Source organism: Protopterus annectens, chromosome 5.part0 (assembly GCF_019279795.1).
Source record: "Protopterus annectens isolate FY-2018-M chromosome 5.part0, PAN1.0, whole genome shotgun sequence".
NCBI classification, from domain to species: Eukaryota; Metazoa; Chordata; order Ceratodontiformes; family Protopteridae; genus Protopterus; species Protopterus annectens.
This window is the reverse complement of record NC_056735.1, coordinates 664,153,397-664,167,035: the sequence shown is the minus strand read 5'-3', so window position 1 is coordinate 664,167,035 and position 13,639 is coordinate 664,153,397. Positions and strand designations below refer to the sequence as shown.

The following is a 13,639-nucleotide window of genomic DNA, read 5'->3' as shown; positions in this document are numbered from 1 at the left end:
GCAACAGATTTGCAGAGTGCGTCAGCTTCTGTCAGTAATTTAAATAAAAATGCAGAGTTAAGTTGCAGTACAATTTCAAATACAAATGTTTAGAATGTAATACATTCTACTTTACATGTCATTCAAAGTACAGAATTAAGTTGCAGTATTGCACATACAGACGTCAGCATAGTCAGTTTACGTAACATGCAGGCAATATCTCAAGTTCATGTTACGCATGTTCAGAATGTAACCAGTGCAAAATAAGAGGGATCAGAATCAGTCTGATATTTGATGTACAAATTTCAGATTAGAGTAAAAAAATAAAGTTCTATAAAGAATTTTCAGCTCATCTGTAAAGGGTGTAGCAGTCCAGCACCAAACCAGAGCATTTCTGTTATTGTTTAAGGTTAAAAGGAATAACAGCATTTCATTGTTTACAGAAAAATTATGCAGTAATGTACTGATTGATATAGACAAATCAACTTTAGTTACAAATAGGTCTTTATTAGAGGACACATGCAGTTTTGTTGAGATTTAAAGGGATTACAGCAACAGCAGCTAACAGTTCAAAGTGTAACAGCTCCGATTAGGTATGGACATGCCATTAAGAGTTTTATGTTTAGATTTCAGTAACAAGATTTTATGTAAAAATAAAAATGCTACAGAATGTACAGTGGTGCACACAGGTGACACTTGTAAGAATTTGCAGGCAGTAGTTTGTGCAAATGTACAGAATTTAAAGAAATGATGGACAGAAACATGCAGATTTATGGGTTAAAGATAAAATAAATTCCAGTTCAACACAGCTAAAGAGCTCAGAAAGACGTATTGGGTGTGGCCAATTAGAGAAAAAAAAGGGGTAACCATACGCCTCTATGTTGTATAGGGCATACCAGAAATGACAGTCAAGTTAACTCGCAGTATAAAGGGTTTACAGTTACAGATTTGGCAAATTTTTTTTTGCATTATTGTTTTGCTTAGCAGTCAATGTTAAGAGCTTTGTATTAAAGTGCTACAGTTCATAAGTAATATATTGATGTTTTACTAGTTTACAGAATGTAAAATTTTAAGTCAGTGCTACATTTTTAAACTGACAGTACAGTTAAAACTTCAGATCCCTGGAGTGAAAAGAGTGCATTATAAATATTAGGTGTCATTAAAGTTGCAGGTTCAACTCCTGTGTTATACTTTCCAAAAGGATAGATAAAGTTCCAGAGTTAGATAAGTTCAACTGTAGTGATAAATGCGTAAATAATGTTTTGTTACTTTACAGAATGTAAAATTTGAAGTCAGTGCTACATTGTAAAAGTGACAGTACAGTCAGTAGTTCAGATCCCATGCATGAAAAGAGTGCATCATAAATATTGTCATTAAAGCCACAGGTTCAACGTTTGTTATAAAGTGAAGATAAGTAGTTACAGAATTAAATCAGTTCAGCTCTAGTAGTAAATGTGCAACTATAGTAATAAATGTGTCTACTATATAAAGAAACTGCATGTACTTGTATAAAGGACATTCAAGTAAACTTACAGATAAAGAAACCTCACATACTTGTATAAAAGGCAGACAAGTAAACTTAGAGAATCAGATCAGTTCAACTCTAGTAATAAGTGTTTAATCAATTTAAAATAGTATATATTTTATGCAGAAATTGCTGTTACCAAGCATACTACATCAGATTATATGCCAGCTCAGCAAGCCGAATTAAAGACAGTATTCTTAGTAATAGTTTATGCAGTCATAGTTCTTAATATTTATCCAAGAAATGGTAGGTGGTGATAATAAATCATTGCAGCATTCAGCAGTACTGATAAGTTAAATGATGTCCACTAAAGAACAGCTATGGTAAGAAAGTGGAGTTTCACTCACACAACAGTATGTTAGAACCTGAGGGTAACAAGAGTAAATGTAAAAAGTTCAACAGTTGAGATTAATTTTATATAGGTGCATAAATGCACAGTGTTGGATTACTACTTAATTTGAGGTTATGACAGGAAAACAATGTCACTAAGGGTTCAGTTAGATTTGGTAATAGTTAGTCTTTCCATATCACTGTTGTACATTATCAGTTTGCTCACACACTTGCGTTTATTAGCAGCAAATGTTTATTTCAGGTAGAAAAATTAAATAAAGTCAGGGCAACAAGCAGTGCTGTCAGTTTATAATTAAAGCTGCAGATGTTATTTTAAGGACCTGATTCTAAATACATTTGAGAACCTTAGCCCCACCCAATCTTGTACAAAAGATGAAAAGGAGAGGTTTAAAAGGCCTAACTATAAAAAGGGCACTTGGACATTAAAGAAGGCCTTCAGAGTAAAAGGTAGCAAGAGCTGTGATGCAGAAGTTAACTGTTATTTCTTTAATGTTTGTTTAAAGTTAAAATGTACAAGTTAAAGCAAGTATGTATGTTTTTCAGACAGTTATGTAATTGTACCTGTTTTCAGTTTTATGTTTTTGTCTATGTTCAGACCATACTGATAAAAAGGTATTAATAGTTTAGTTTCCAGAAAATACAAAATTACCAGATTTCATTTCTTTTTTAAATCTGTGTTCAGGTAACACTGGCAGGAAATGTATACCTGTTAATTTAGATGTTCTGTATAAATATTTATCAAATTTCAGTCAAGATTCAGAATATGACATTCATACTCAGTTATGTGTTCAGTATAGTGCATTTCAGTCAAATTTCAGAATATAAGATTAGTACTCTGTTACTTCACGTTATTCTAGCCGTTTTAAGGGTAAAGATAGTACTCGGTTACTTCACGTTATTCTATCCGTTTTAAGGGTAAAGTGACTGAATTGTTTGCAACAGGCTTATTACATCATAGATTTCTACTACATCATCCTTCACATTATTCAGTTATTAGTTTTAAGGGTAAGAGTCATTGGTTAAGGGTAAAGTGACAATTATTTATTACAGGCTTATTAAGAGAAGTTATCTAAAGAAAAGGTAGTAGTAATTCATTGTACACCAGGCATGACAGAGCAGGCTTAATTTGTTAATTTTAAAATTGCAGTGCGCTTTACGTAATTATTGTACATTAGTCAGAAAGTTAAAAGGACACAACAGAAAATGCAAAGGTATAAGTCTGAAATACAGAAAGCATAAATTTTAGTAAACTATTGTAGCTCATAAACTAAATGAATGAGTTAACTAAGGTAGTTTAATGAGCTTTATTCTAGTTAAATTGTAGCTGAACTAATGAGATGAATTAATAATTGCCAATGAATGATTGTTTTAGGTGTTTTCAATTGAATTGAATGTATATATGTGTAACATTTTTATTGTGTAAGTGAGATCTGAAGAAGAGTGTTTTGGTAGCACGCGAAAGCGCTTATCTTTTTTCTTGTGAAATAAATATCTGTTTTATGTTTTACATCGTGGTGGTCCTATCTTGTTTGTTCTATATATCTCATTTTTTATTCTGGATTTGGACCTTTGGGCTGCAGCGATGGCTTCCTTTGGGACTTGTCTAAAGAAAAGGTAGTAGTAGTTATTCATTGTATACCAGGCATGACAGGGCAGGCTTAATTTGTTAATTTTAAAATTGCAGTGCACTTTACATAATTATTGTACATTAGTCAGAAAGTTAAAAGGACAACAGAAAATGCAAAGGTATATGGTCTGAAATACAGAAAGCATACATTTTAGTAAACTATTGTAGCTCATAAATATTCATATAATATTTCAAACAAATTTAGGAGGCAGACATCCATTACAGCCCATGTTTGTGTCTTTCGGCTTTTCCTGGTTAGGGGTAGCCAAAGCGGAACTCCGGTCCGCTAATGATTGGCAGTAGATTTTTACGTGCTGGCTTGCCGGGCCTAACGCACAACCTTCAACGAAGGAACGCCCATTCACGCATGTCGACACACAGAAGACGCTCTAACTGAGAATCGAACGGGCAACGTCTAACTGTGAGGCGACAATGCTACCGCAGCACCACCACCACAGTACACATGCATTACAGCCCATAGAAGTTAAAAAATGTAAATAGCATTGTTAAATTTAGATGAGAATTTAAAGACAACGGTTAATACAGTATATGGTAATTATGCATCAAGACCAGTTATCCCTTTAATGCCGATTTCAGTTAATCTTCTGAAAATAGCCATCATGCTTGGTAGGCTATGAAATAAAAAATAAAATGGAGTAAATGTACAGTGTTTAAAGATTTTAATCAATGGACACCAGGAAAAGGTTTAATTTGCTATAAGAGAGAGATGTTATGGTACAATAAGGCACCAGGCTGTAAGGTACTAGACAGTGTAATTTTACCATTACAGCATACAGAGATGGGGAAGAAAATAGGTAGGGTTAACAGTTCGTATGCTGTTCAACTTAAATGAAGACTCACAGAGACAGGTTAAGGATGTGTATGGCATTTCCTCCATGTTGTTTCTGGAACAGCAGGGTTAAAAGAGTTATTGGCCTAATCAGTTTTAGAAACCACAGAATTAAAAGATACTGATTTTCAGAATAATGTGCAGGTTTTGGATATGTCACACACATATTAGAACTTGGACTTAAACACTCTAAAGACTGTGGATGTAGTTAATATGGTAACTGAATCATAAAGTTAACAGACTTCAGTCCAGACAGAAGTCACACCTAGTGGTCAAAATTAAAAGTTTATTCATGAGATAAAAACAATTGTCTAGTTATAATTAAATCATAAAATTTAAGAGACTTCAATCCAAGCAGGTCATAAATGCTTAGGTGACAGTGGTCAAAATTGAAATTGCAGGTGCATTGCACATCTTCATATTACAGGCTTTATGCCACCTAATCTATTCAAACCAGATTACAGTAGTAAGCAATATAGATATAAAGTAACTGCAAAAGAAGGTCCCTGTAAACTTTTGTCAGGGACTTCAGGGGGAGCTGTTAGAGAGAGGGTATTCTTAGTAAATTCACTATACATTAAGTCAGAATATCAGGCCTGAAAATAGTTAGATTTATGTATTTAGTTTCAGGGAAAGACAATTCATTAGAAAGGAAAGATAAAGCATGAGATGTACAGAAATACAAAATGTTCCTTTCTCAAGGGAAAGATATATGTGCAATGGAATGCTAGAGAAAGAGGCACATGCAAGACACAGCTTGGAAATAAAGGCTAAAGAGGTGTGAAAAGCATTACAGGGTTTTGATGTTCATCATCATCTTTTGGCTGTTCCCATTAGGGGTCGCCACAGCGGATCTTCAGTTTCCATTTCTTCCTGTCCTCTGCATCATGCTCTTTCACACCAACCGCCTGCATGTCCTCTCTCACCTCATCCATAAACCTTATCTTAGGCCTTCCGCTTTTCCTCTTACCCGGCAGCTCCATCCTTGGCATCCTTTTCCCAATATACCCAGCATCCCCCCTCAGCACATGTCCAAACCAACGCAATCTCGCCTCTCTTGCTTTGTCTCCAAACTGTCCAACCTGAACTGACCCTCTAATATACTGATTCCTAATCCTGTCCATCCTAGTCACACCCAGTGCAAATCTTAACATCTTTAACTCTGCCGCATCCAGCTCTGACTCCTGCCTTTTCGTCAATGCCACCGTCTCCAACCCATATAACATAGCTGGTCTCACTACCCTTTTGTAGACCTTCCCTTTCACTCTTACTGGTACCAGTCTGTCACAAATCACTCCTGACACTCTTCTCCACCCATTCCGCCCTGCCTGTACTCTCTTCTTCACCTCTCTTCCACACTTACCATTACTCTGAACTGTTGATCCCAAGTACTTAAACCCATCCACCTTTGCCAACTCTACTCCCTGCATCCTCACCATTTCTCTACCCTCCCTCACATTTACACATATATATATATTCTGTTTTAGCCCTGCTGACCTTCTAAGTCCACAAAGACGCAATGCAACTCCTGACCTTCTCTGTATTTCTCCAACAACACTCTCAGAGCAAATATTGCATCTGTAGTGTGCTCTTTCCTGGCATGAAACCATACTGCTGATCACTAATCACCTCCCTTCTTTAACCTAGCTTCCACTACTCTTTCCCATAACTTCAAGCTGTGACTGATCAGTTTTATCCCTCTGTAGTTACTGCAGCTCTGCACATCACCCGTATTCATAAAGATAGGTACCAAAACACTTTTTCTCCTCTCCTCAGGCATCTTCTGACTTTCCAAAATTTCATTAAACAATCTGGTTAAAAATTCCACTGCCATTTCACCTAAGCACCTCCATGCTTCCACTGGTATGTCATCTGGGCCAACAGCCTTTCCATTCTTTATCCTCTTCACAGCTGACCTTACTTCCTCCTTGCTAATCTGTTTCACTTCCTGATTCACTATCCCCACATCATCCAACCTTCTTTCTCTCTCATTCTCTTCATTCATTAGCCCTTCAAAGTACTCTTTCCATCTACTCAACACACTCTCCTCACTTGCGAGTACGTTTCCCTCACTATCCTTTATCACCCTTACCTGCTGCACATCTTTCCTAGCTCTGTCCCTCTGTCTAGCCAATCGGTACAGGTCCTTTTCTCCCATTTTAGTGTCCAGTCTCTCATATAACTCTCCATATGCCTTATCCTTAGCCACCTCTCTCTTTGCCATGTGTCTCATCTCCTTATACTCATGTCTACTTTCTTCATCTCTTTGGCAATCCCACTTCTTCTTCGCCAGACTCTTCCTCTGTATACTCTCTTGTACTTCCTCATTCCACCACCAGGTCTCCTTGTCCTCCTTCCTCTGTCCAGATGTCACACCAAGCACCTTTCTAGCAGTCTCCCCTACTAGCTCTGCTGTAGTTTCCCAGCTATTCGGTAACTCTTCACTGCCTCCCAGTGCCTGTCTTAACTCTTCCCTGAACTCCACCTCACAATCACCTTTTTTTAACTTCCACCATTTAATCCTTGGCACTGCTTTCACACTTTTCCTCCTCTTCTTGATGACCAACGTCATCCTACAGACCACCAATCTATGCTGCTTAACTACACTTTCCCCTGTCACCACTTTACAGTCTCCAATCTCCTTCAGAATGACCCTCCTACATAGGATATAATCCACCTGAGTGCATCTTCCTCCACTCTTGTATGTCACCCTATGCTCCTCCCTCTTCTTAAAATACGTATTCACACAGCCATGTCTGTCCTTTTGCAAAATCCACAATCATCTGACCTTCTGCATTCCTCTCCTTAACACCATACCTACCCATCACTTCCTCATCCCCTCTTCACTTCACCAACATGCCCATTGAGGTCTGCTCCAATCACTAGTTTCTCACCCTTGGTTACGCTCACCACCACTTCATCCAAATCACTCTAAAATTTTTCTTTCTCATCCATAGCACACCTAACTTGTGGAGCATATGCACTAACAACATTCATCATTACACCATCAATTTCAAGCTTCATAAACATCACTCTATCAGACACTCTCTTCACCTCCAAAACACACTTGGCATGCTGTTCCTTTAGGATAACCCCTACCCCATTTCTCCTGCCATCCACACCATGATCAAACAATTTGGACCCACCTCCTATACACCTGGCCTTACTGCTTTTCCATCTGGTCTCTTGCACGCACAATATATCAGCCTTCCTTCTCTCCATCATATCCGCCAGCTCTCTCCCTATACCAGTCATACTGCCAACATTCAAAGTTTCTACCCTCACTACTTCACTCCTAACCTTCCTCCTCTCTTCCTGCCTTTGGGCATGCCTTCCCCCTCCTCTTCTCCTTCGGCCAACAGTAGCCCAATTTCTACCAGCACCCTGTTGGCTAACAGTACTGGTGGCGGTCGTTGTTAACCCGAGCCTCGACCGATCCGGTATGGAAATATGAAATGTTCTCTGCATAAGTAATTAGGCAGAGGTTTTACGCCGGATGCCCTTCCTGACGCAACCCTCCCCCATTTATCTGGGCTTGGGACCGGCACAACAAAATGCACTGGCTCAGTGGCTGGGTATTAGGATATATTTCTGATAGTCAATGAAGCAAGTCAGTTTGGACTGACATACAGAATAGATTAAATATCCAGCATTTTATAATATGAGTTAGCTTTTGGACTTGTATGTAAAAGTATCTCTACAATGCAGATGCTCGTGCCTGAGTACAGAAGACAGGTCAAATAAAGAATGTTTCAGTTTATATTATTCAGGAGAATCGGAATACATATGCAGAAACTTTGGATATGTTACTAACCAGCAGTTTAGCATTTCTGCAGACTGTTATATTTATCAGCACTGTTAATGAAGACAATTTTTGGATATTGTGAACCTCTAATAAAGCATTAATAACCAAACTACAATGTTTGCAGAGGTCATTCTGAAAAGTACAAAAAAACATGGCCCATAAAGGAGAGACTGACACGTGTTCACCACAAGTTTCGATAATAGGTAAAGGCTTCCATTCCAGTCTCATTTCAGTTGTTTCCAGTTAATTCCAGTATACTACAGTCTTATCAGTTCTTTCAGCCATGATTGTAAAGTGTTTGTCTAATAGCTAAAAGGATGGCGACAGTGTTACCAGAACTGGTGGATATAGATCATTGTGGTTTTGTGGAGGGGAGGCATATATTTGACATTAATAGAAAAATGATGATCCAGAGGTAAACAGTGTGTAAAAATGCAGCTGTTGTTGGATCTCCGATGCAGAGAAAGCATTCAACAGAGTAAGCTGGGATTTTATGAGTAGGGCAGTGGAAACATTTGCATTCCCTGATAAAATAAGGTTAATTAGGAGGATATATGTGGGATTGGAGGCAAGAATTAAGTGGGAAGGTTCCTGTTTAACAAGTTGTCTGAGCAGAGGACCCACGTGGGGTATTCTGTTTCCCCTTGTTTGCAATACATTAGAGCCATTGGTAAAGAAAAACAAGGGACTCTGTAATTCAAGATGTAATTGTTATGGTAATCAAGAAAATATGGCTTTATTTGCAGATGATACTTTGTACATGATCATATCAGAAAAAGATGTCTCCGTGTAGTGGAACATCTTGAGACAGTTTTCAAGTCTCGTTGAGATAAACAATGAATGAAGGTAAAACAAAGGCTATAGCAGTAAAGTATGTACCCACGCATGAATTTGTTCAGTGATACCCATATTTATGGGGCACAATACAGTGAAATATTTGGTATGGATTAAAAAGATTCTGTTATGGCCGGTAAGGATACGTGGGAAGAGACTAAAAGATAAATCAAGAGGTTCCAGTTTCTTAGTTTTTGTATTATGGTATAGGAAGATGTGAGCAGTGAAAATGTTTAGTCCCTTTAGTTATACAAACCAGTCAGGCATGTGTATCAACCAGAGAAGCTTTGGACAGTAATTGCTAAAGATATGATGGACTTTATTTGGGAGGGGAAGAGGGCACGAGTTAAGAGGGATAAGTTTAGTGAGTGGATACATTTGAGTTATGCAGTTAAGGCCCATGTACGTAGCACAAGCAGAAGGTATAGATCAAAGTGGAAAGGGATGATTATTCAATCCGTGAAGTTCAAGAAACAAGGAGAGTAGGTTTTTAGAATGCATACCTTTTAAGGAGAATGTCAATAACCAAACAAAATATTATATTCATAAAGTAGCAGAAAGTATCTTAAGAGCTAAGCCAACATTGCAATGGAGAAAGGAGATTTTGCCAGTAGGGATGACTACTCCTATATGGGTACATAAAATTAGGCAAGAGGAGACTGCAATTTCCTGGAGAAAATTGGCAAGGGAACCAATTTGAGGGGACAGTAATGGAGTGGGATTAGGCCAAGCAGAGGTTTGGACTACACTTCAGAAGCTGCCTTCCCTTCTAGGGATTGATCTGAGTATAGGCAAAGAGGAAGGGATAAGGAAGTACCAAGTCAAAGACCAGTTCTGGTAGAAGTGTTTTTGAGTCTAGAACAGAAGCTGGTATTAAAGGGATAATTAGTAGAGCATGTAAAATGTTGCATGATAACTGCAATAGTCAATCAAGAGTTTAGAAAAGATTGAGAAGAGAGACTGGAAAGGCAGTTTACAATGAAACAATAGAAGGGCATTTGTATGCCTCTCAAGTATGTACAAAGCCCAGAATTTTTCCTCTAGTATATAGCGGTACTGCAGGTGTGATTTGGAAAGAGATAGGGGGTAACTAGGAACATGTTTTTTGAGATTGTAATGAGTTGGTAGATTTTACAATTCCCTGCTGAGTACGCTTGTCAGAAATGTTTGCCGAGCAAATGGCTTTAAGTAAGGGAATTGTTCTTTTGAGCAGTCAAGTATCTGAACTATTTAGACATAGTAAGGCCTTAAGTTTAATGCTGTTAGCTGCCAAAAAAGCAATTATTAGAAAATGGAAATCAAAATCTAAACTAACTGAAGTGCTGAATATTTTAAAGAAAATAAGAGCTTGAGGTGGAATTTATTGAAAAGGGATGGAGCAAATTACATAGAAATATATATGGAATTTTTGAGAACAGTACATGCAGAACAATGTTCAGGAGGAGTGAAGGTTAAGGGAAGGTGGGAATTTGGCAGTTTAGAAACATTGTAGTGTATGCTAATTGTTAAGAGAACCTGTAATGTATAAACATACAGCCACACTGCAAGTCAGTTTAGGTGATGGATTATCGTTGATGTTTTAGCTCCCGGATCTTCCTCAGCTTTTTCCTATGCCTCCCCCTTTAAGTGATAAGACATACAAACGCATTTTGTTGGTAATCTCCATGTTTCAAAAAAAGTGGTGTGTGTCCTGTGATTGTTTACATCTCACATGTCTGGCTCATGCCGTAAGTGGGAATGGGAGGAGCTTGCATCGGCCCTGAAAATATTTGACTGCTGTTTGTGTGTACTGAAATTAGCTGCACCTGCAGCTCAGACATGTTCATTTTATGATTACACAGCAGCAGCAGTGATTGCATTCATGGTTATGATGATTGCCCACACACAACTTTACATTGTTATGCAAAGTGGATCGTGTTGTTACAACTTGCAGAGGGCAAGCTTTAGTCCCTTTACACCGCCTTTTTCACTTTAGTAATAATAAAGTTTCTATGCTGCTTTGTTTTCTTTTCATTAAAATATACTCATGTTTAAAACATGTAGAATGAAACATGTAAGTGGTCTAAAGAGTCATTATCTCTTCCTTTTTTCTTTTAGTTCACAGGCAGAAGTCTTCAGTTCAGTTCTTGGAAAGGCCTGAACTTCCAAAACTTGCATATCAGCGATTGAAAGGCAAAAATCCTGGAGTTGTATTCTTGCCAGGCTTTGCATCAGATATGAATTCCGAAAAAGCAGTAGCACTCGAAGATTTCTGTAAATCATTGGGACATTCATTTGTAAGGTAAAACGAACTTAACATTTTAGTAGTGGTAAGGCATTTATCAAAGGAATGAATTGAAAAGTTTGGCAGTTCCATGACATTGCTCAAAACTCTATGCTTCGCATATGTTTAGGATGTGTGTAGCTTAGAGTTATAATGATTATTTCACAAACTTATTAACATTTAAGCAGTTGGATTAGTTTCATAGGCTTGGCATTACCATTAAGGAGTTTGGTAAAGCTAGAAAACGGAGTAATTGCCAATCAGGGCACTTGAGCAGGCAGCTCTTCCATGTCACTAGTGGAAAGGGGTTACCAGGTTAACAAAATAAGTGCAGTCATTTGTTTGAGCTATTTAGGCTAAATGTTTCTTCACATATCCTGAGCTATCCAGCAGCTTGGCTTTACTTGGTGATGGTGGCATCTCTGGTATGTGACTGATTTTCATGTGTCAGTTGAACCATCATTTGCTGTACCCTCCAATTAAATTGTAGTACAAATGTGTCCAAGGGATGGATAGACCGATTCTTATGATTTTTTTCAGGTGACATATGATAATGAATGCTGTGCTAAAATTATTGAAATAACTGAATTAGACTTGAGGACTTGTCCTATGTACTTTCATTTAAAATAAAAGTGGTACCCCATCCAGCACTTTTTGAAACTGAAGAAATTAATGGGTGGGATTGGAGGCTTGCTCAAAGTCTTCTAAAGCAGCTATGAATTTTAGACTTTGGCTACCAAGGAGAAAAAAGTCTGTCTTAATTGATGGAGCTGTTGGGGGGAGAAAAAAAAAACTTTTTTTGGTCTAGGTGACTTAAACACATTTATTTGCCTATAGAAATGTCCTTTAAATACATTATCTTTTTCCCTAAAGAGAAAGTAAAAAGTTATGTAACAGTCTTAAAGAGAATAGTTAGATCTGTATCTTAATGAGGAAGCAATGCCTTACTGTACTGACACGAGGGTGCCTTGCTTTGAGTCAGTGTAAATGCGTTAGGTGTTGGTCTGTAAATCACTAGTGTTAAATTTATTCCTGGCTGATACAAGTCTTCAAGTGAAGATTCTGTGTATGTCATAATTTGGATTTTCGTTTTGATGTAGGAGCATGTGTTAGAGAAAGAGAATATTATATTGGTGTGTTTAATGTGCTATGAAAAGCATTAGAATTGTAATAAGTATAACAAAGTGGTGTAACTCTGTTTTTTTCTGCCATATTTATGTAATAGAAAACATAACGGCTCATTAAGCTGATAATTGTTTTGATCACAACAGTTAAACTAGACTTGGAACTTGGGAAAATTAACCCAGGAAATGACTGCATAGTTACAAGATACGCTCCATATGCAAGAAGTACCTACAGTTGCCTAACCCCAATCATAGCTTGCAATCTGGTTTTGGTGGTGTCTGGTCCTTAGCAGTTATTTCATTTGCAGCCTTAGATCTGTGAAGTAAATAACCAATGGTGGGCTGTCATAGGCTTGATAGAAGTTGGGCTAGATTAAGTGAAAGATGCTAGACAGATTCGGATATCAAATCACCAGTTATGTATGCAGAGAAATGCAGAATTAGAATTCTAGTGAAGATATACGTATTCATCAACTAGCAGTGTAAAATGTAAAAAATGTTATGACCCAAACAAGCTTATTAAAGTATTTGTTGCACAGATGGAAAATGTGAGAATGCGTAATTGTCAGTCATTGAAAACACAGATTTAGTAATTATAACTCCTCGTGTGTGATGTATACATAAGCGTTAATGTTGTATAGCCATTAATTTACTCCCTGATCCAATGAGCTTCTTCTGATGACTGGGATATACATATATATATATATATATATATATATATATATATATATATATATATATGTGTGTGTGTGTGTGTGTGCATATATGCGTGTGTATATAGATGTGTGTGTGTGTGTGTATGTATGTATGTGTATATATATATATATATATATATATATATATATATATATATAAAATGTGTATGTATGTGTGTATATACATATATCTTTATAATTTTGAAATACTGAAGTGCCGAATTTCAGTATTTCGAAATCATAAAGTTGAACACCCATAATCCCAACAGCACACAATCATGAACACATACAAAACCATACACCAAACCATACACCACACAAAACAGACATCGTCCAACCCACACTACAACAAATAAAGCACACACAAACAAACCTACACTACATGTAAGCAGGGAGGCAAGTCCCCCTGCACCCCCCATGTGGGGGGGCTGTGCTGCCACCCCCCCCCCCACACTTATATATACTAACTCCAAGATCGCACAGACACAAAAAAGGAAACACACCCACACATTTCACAGTCCCTCGCACACACAAACATCACACACAAACATACATTCAGACGCACTAAAATCCCACACATAAAAAA

General features: G+C 37.5%; 1 protein-coding gene across 1 annotated transcript in view; it reads left to right on the top strand.

The window, feature by feature from the left end:
• The window catches only part of ABHD10 (abhydrolase domain containing 10, depalmitoylase), a 190,632-nt gene that overhangs the window by 71,311 nt on the left and 105,682 nt on the right, over window positions 1-13,639 (top strand). The window contains exon 2 of the mRNA XM_044072512.1: window positions 11,069-11,252. Coding sequence (XP_043928447.1) covers window positions 11,069-11,252 — 184 coding nt within the window. The remainder of the gene's footprint in view (window positions 1-11,068; window positions 11,253-13,639) is intronic.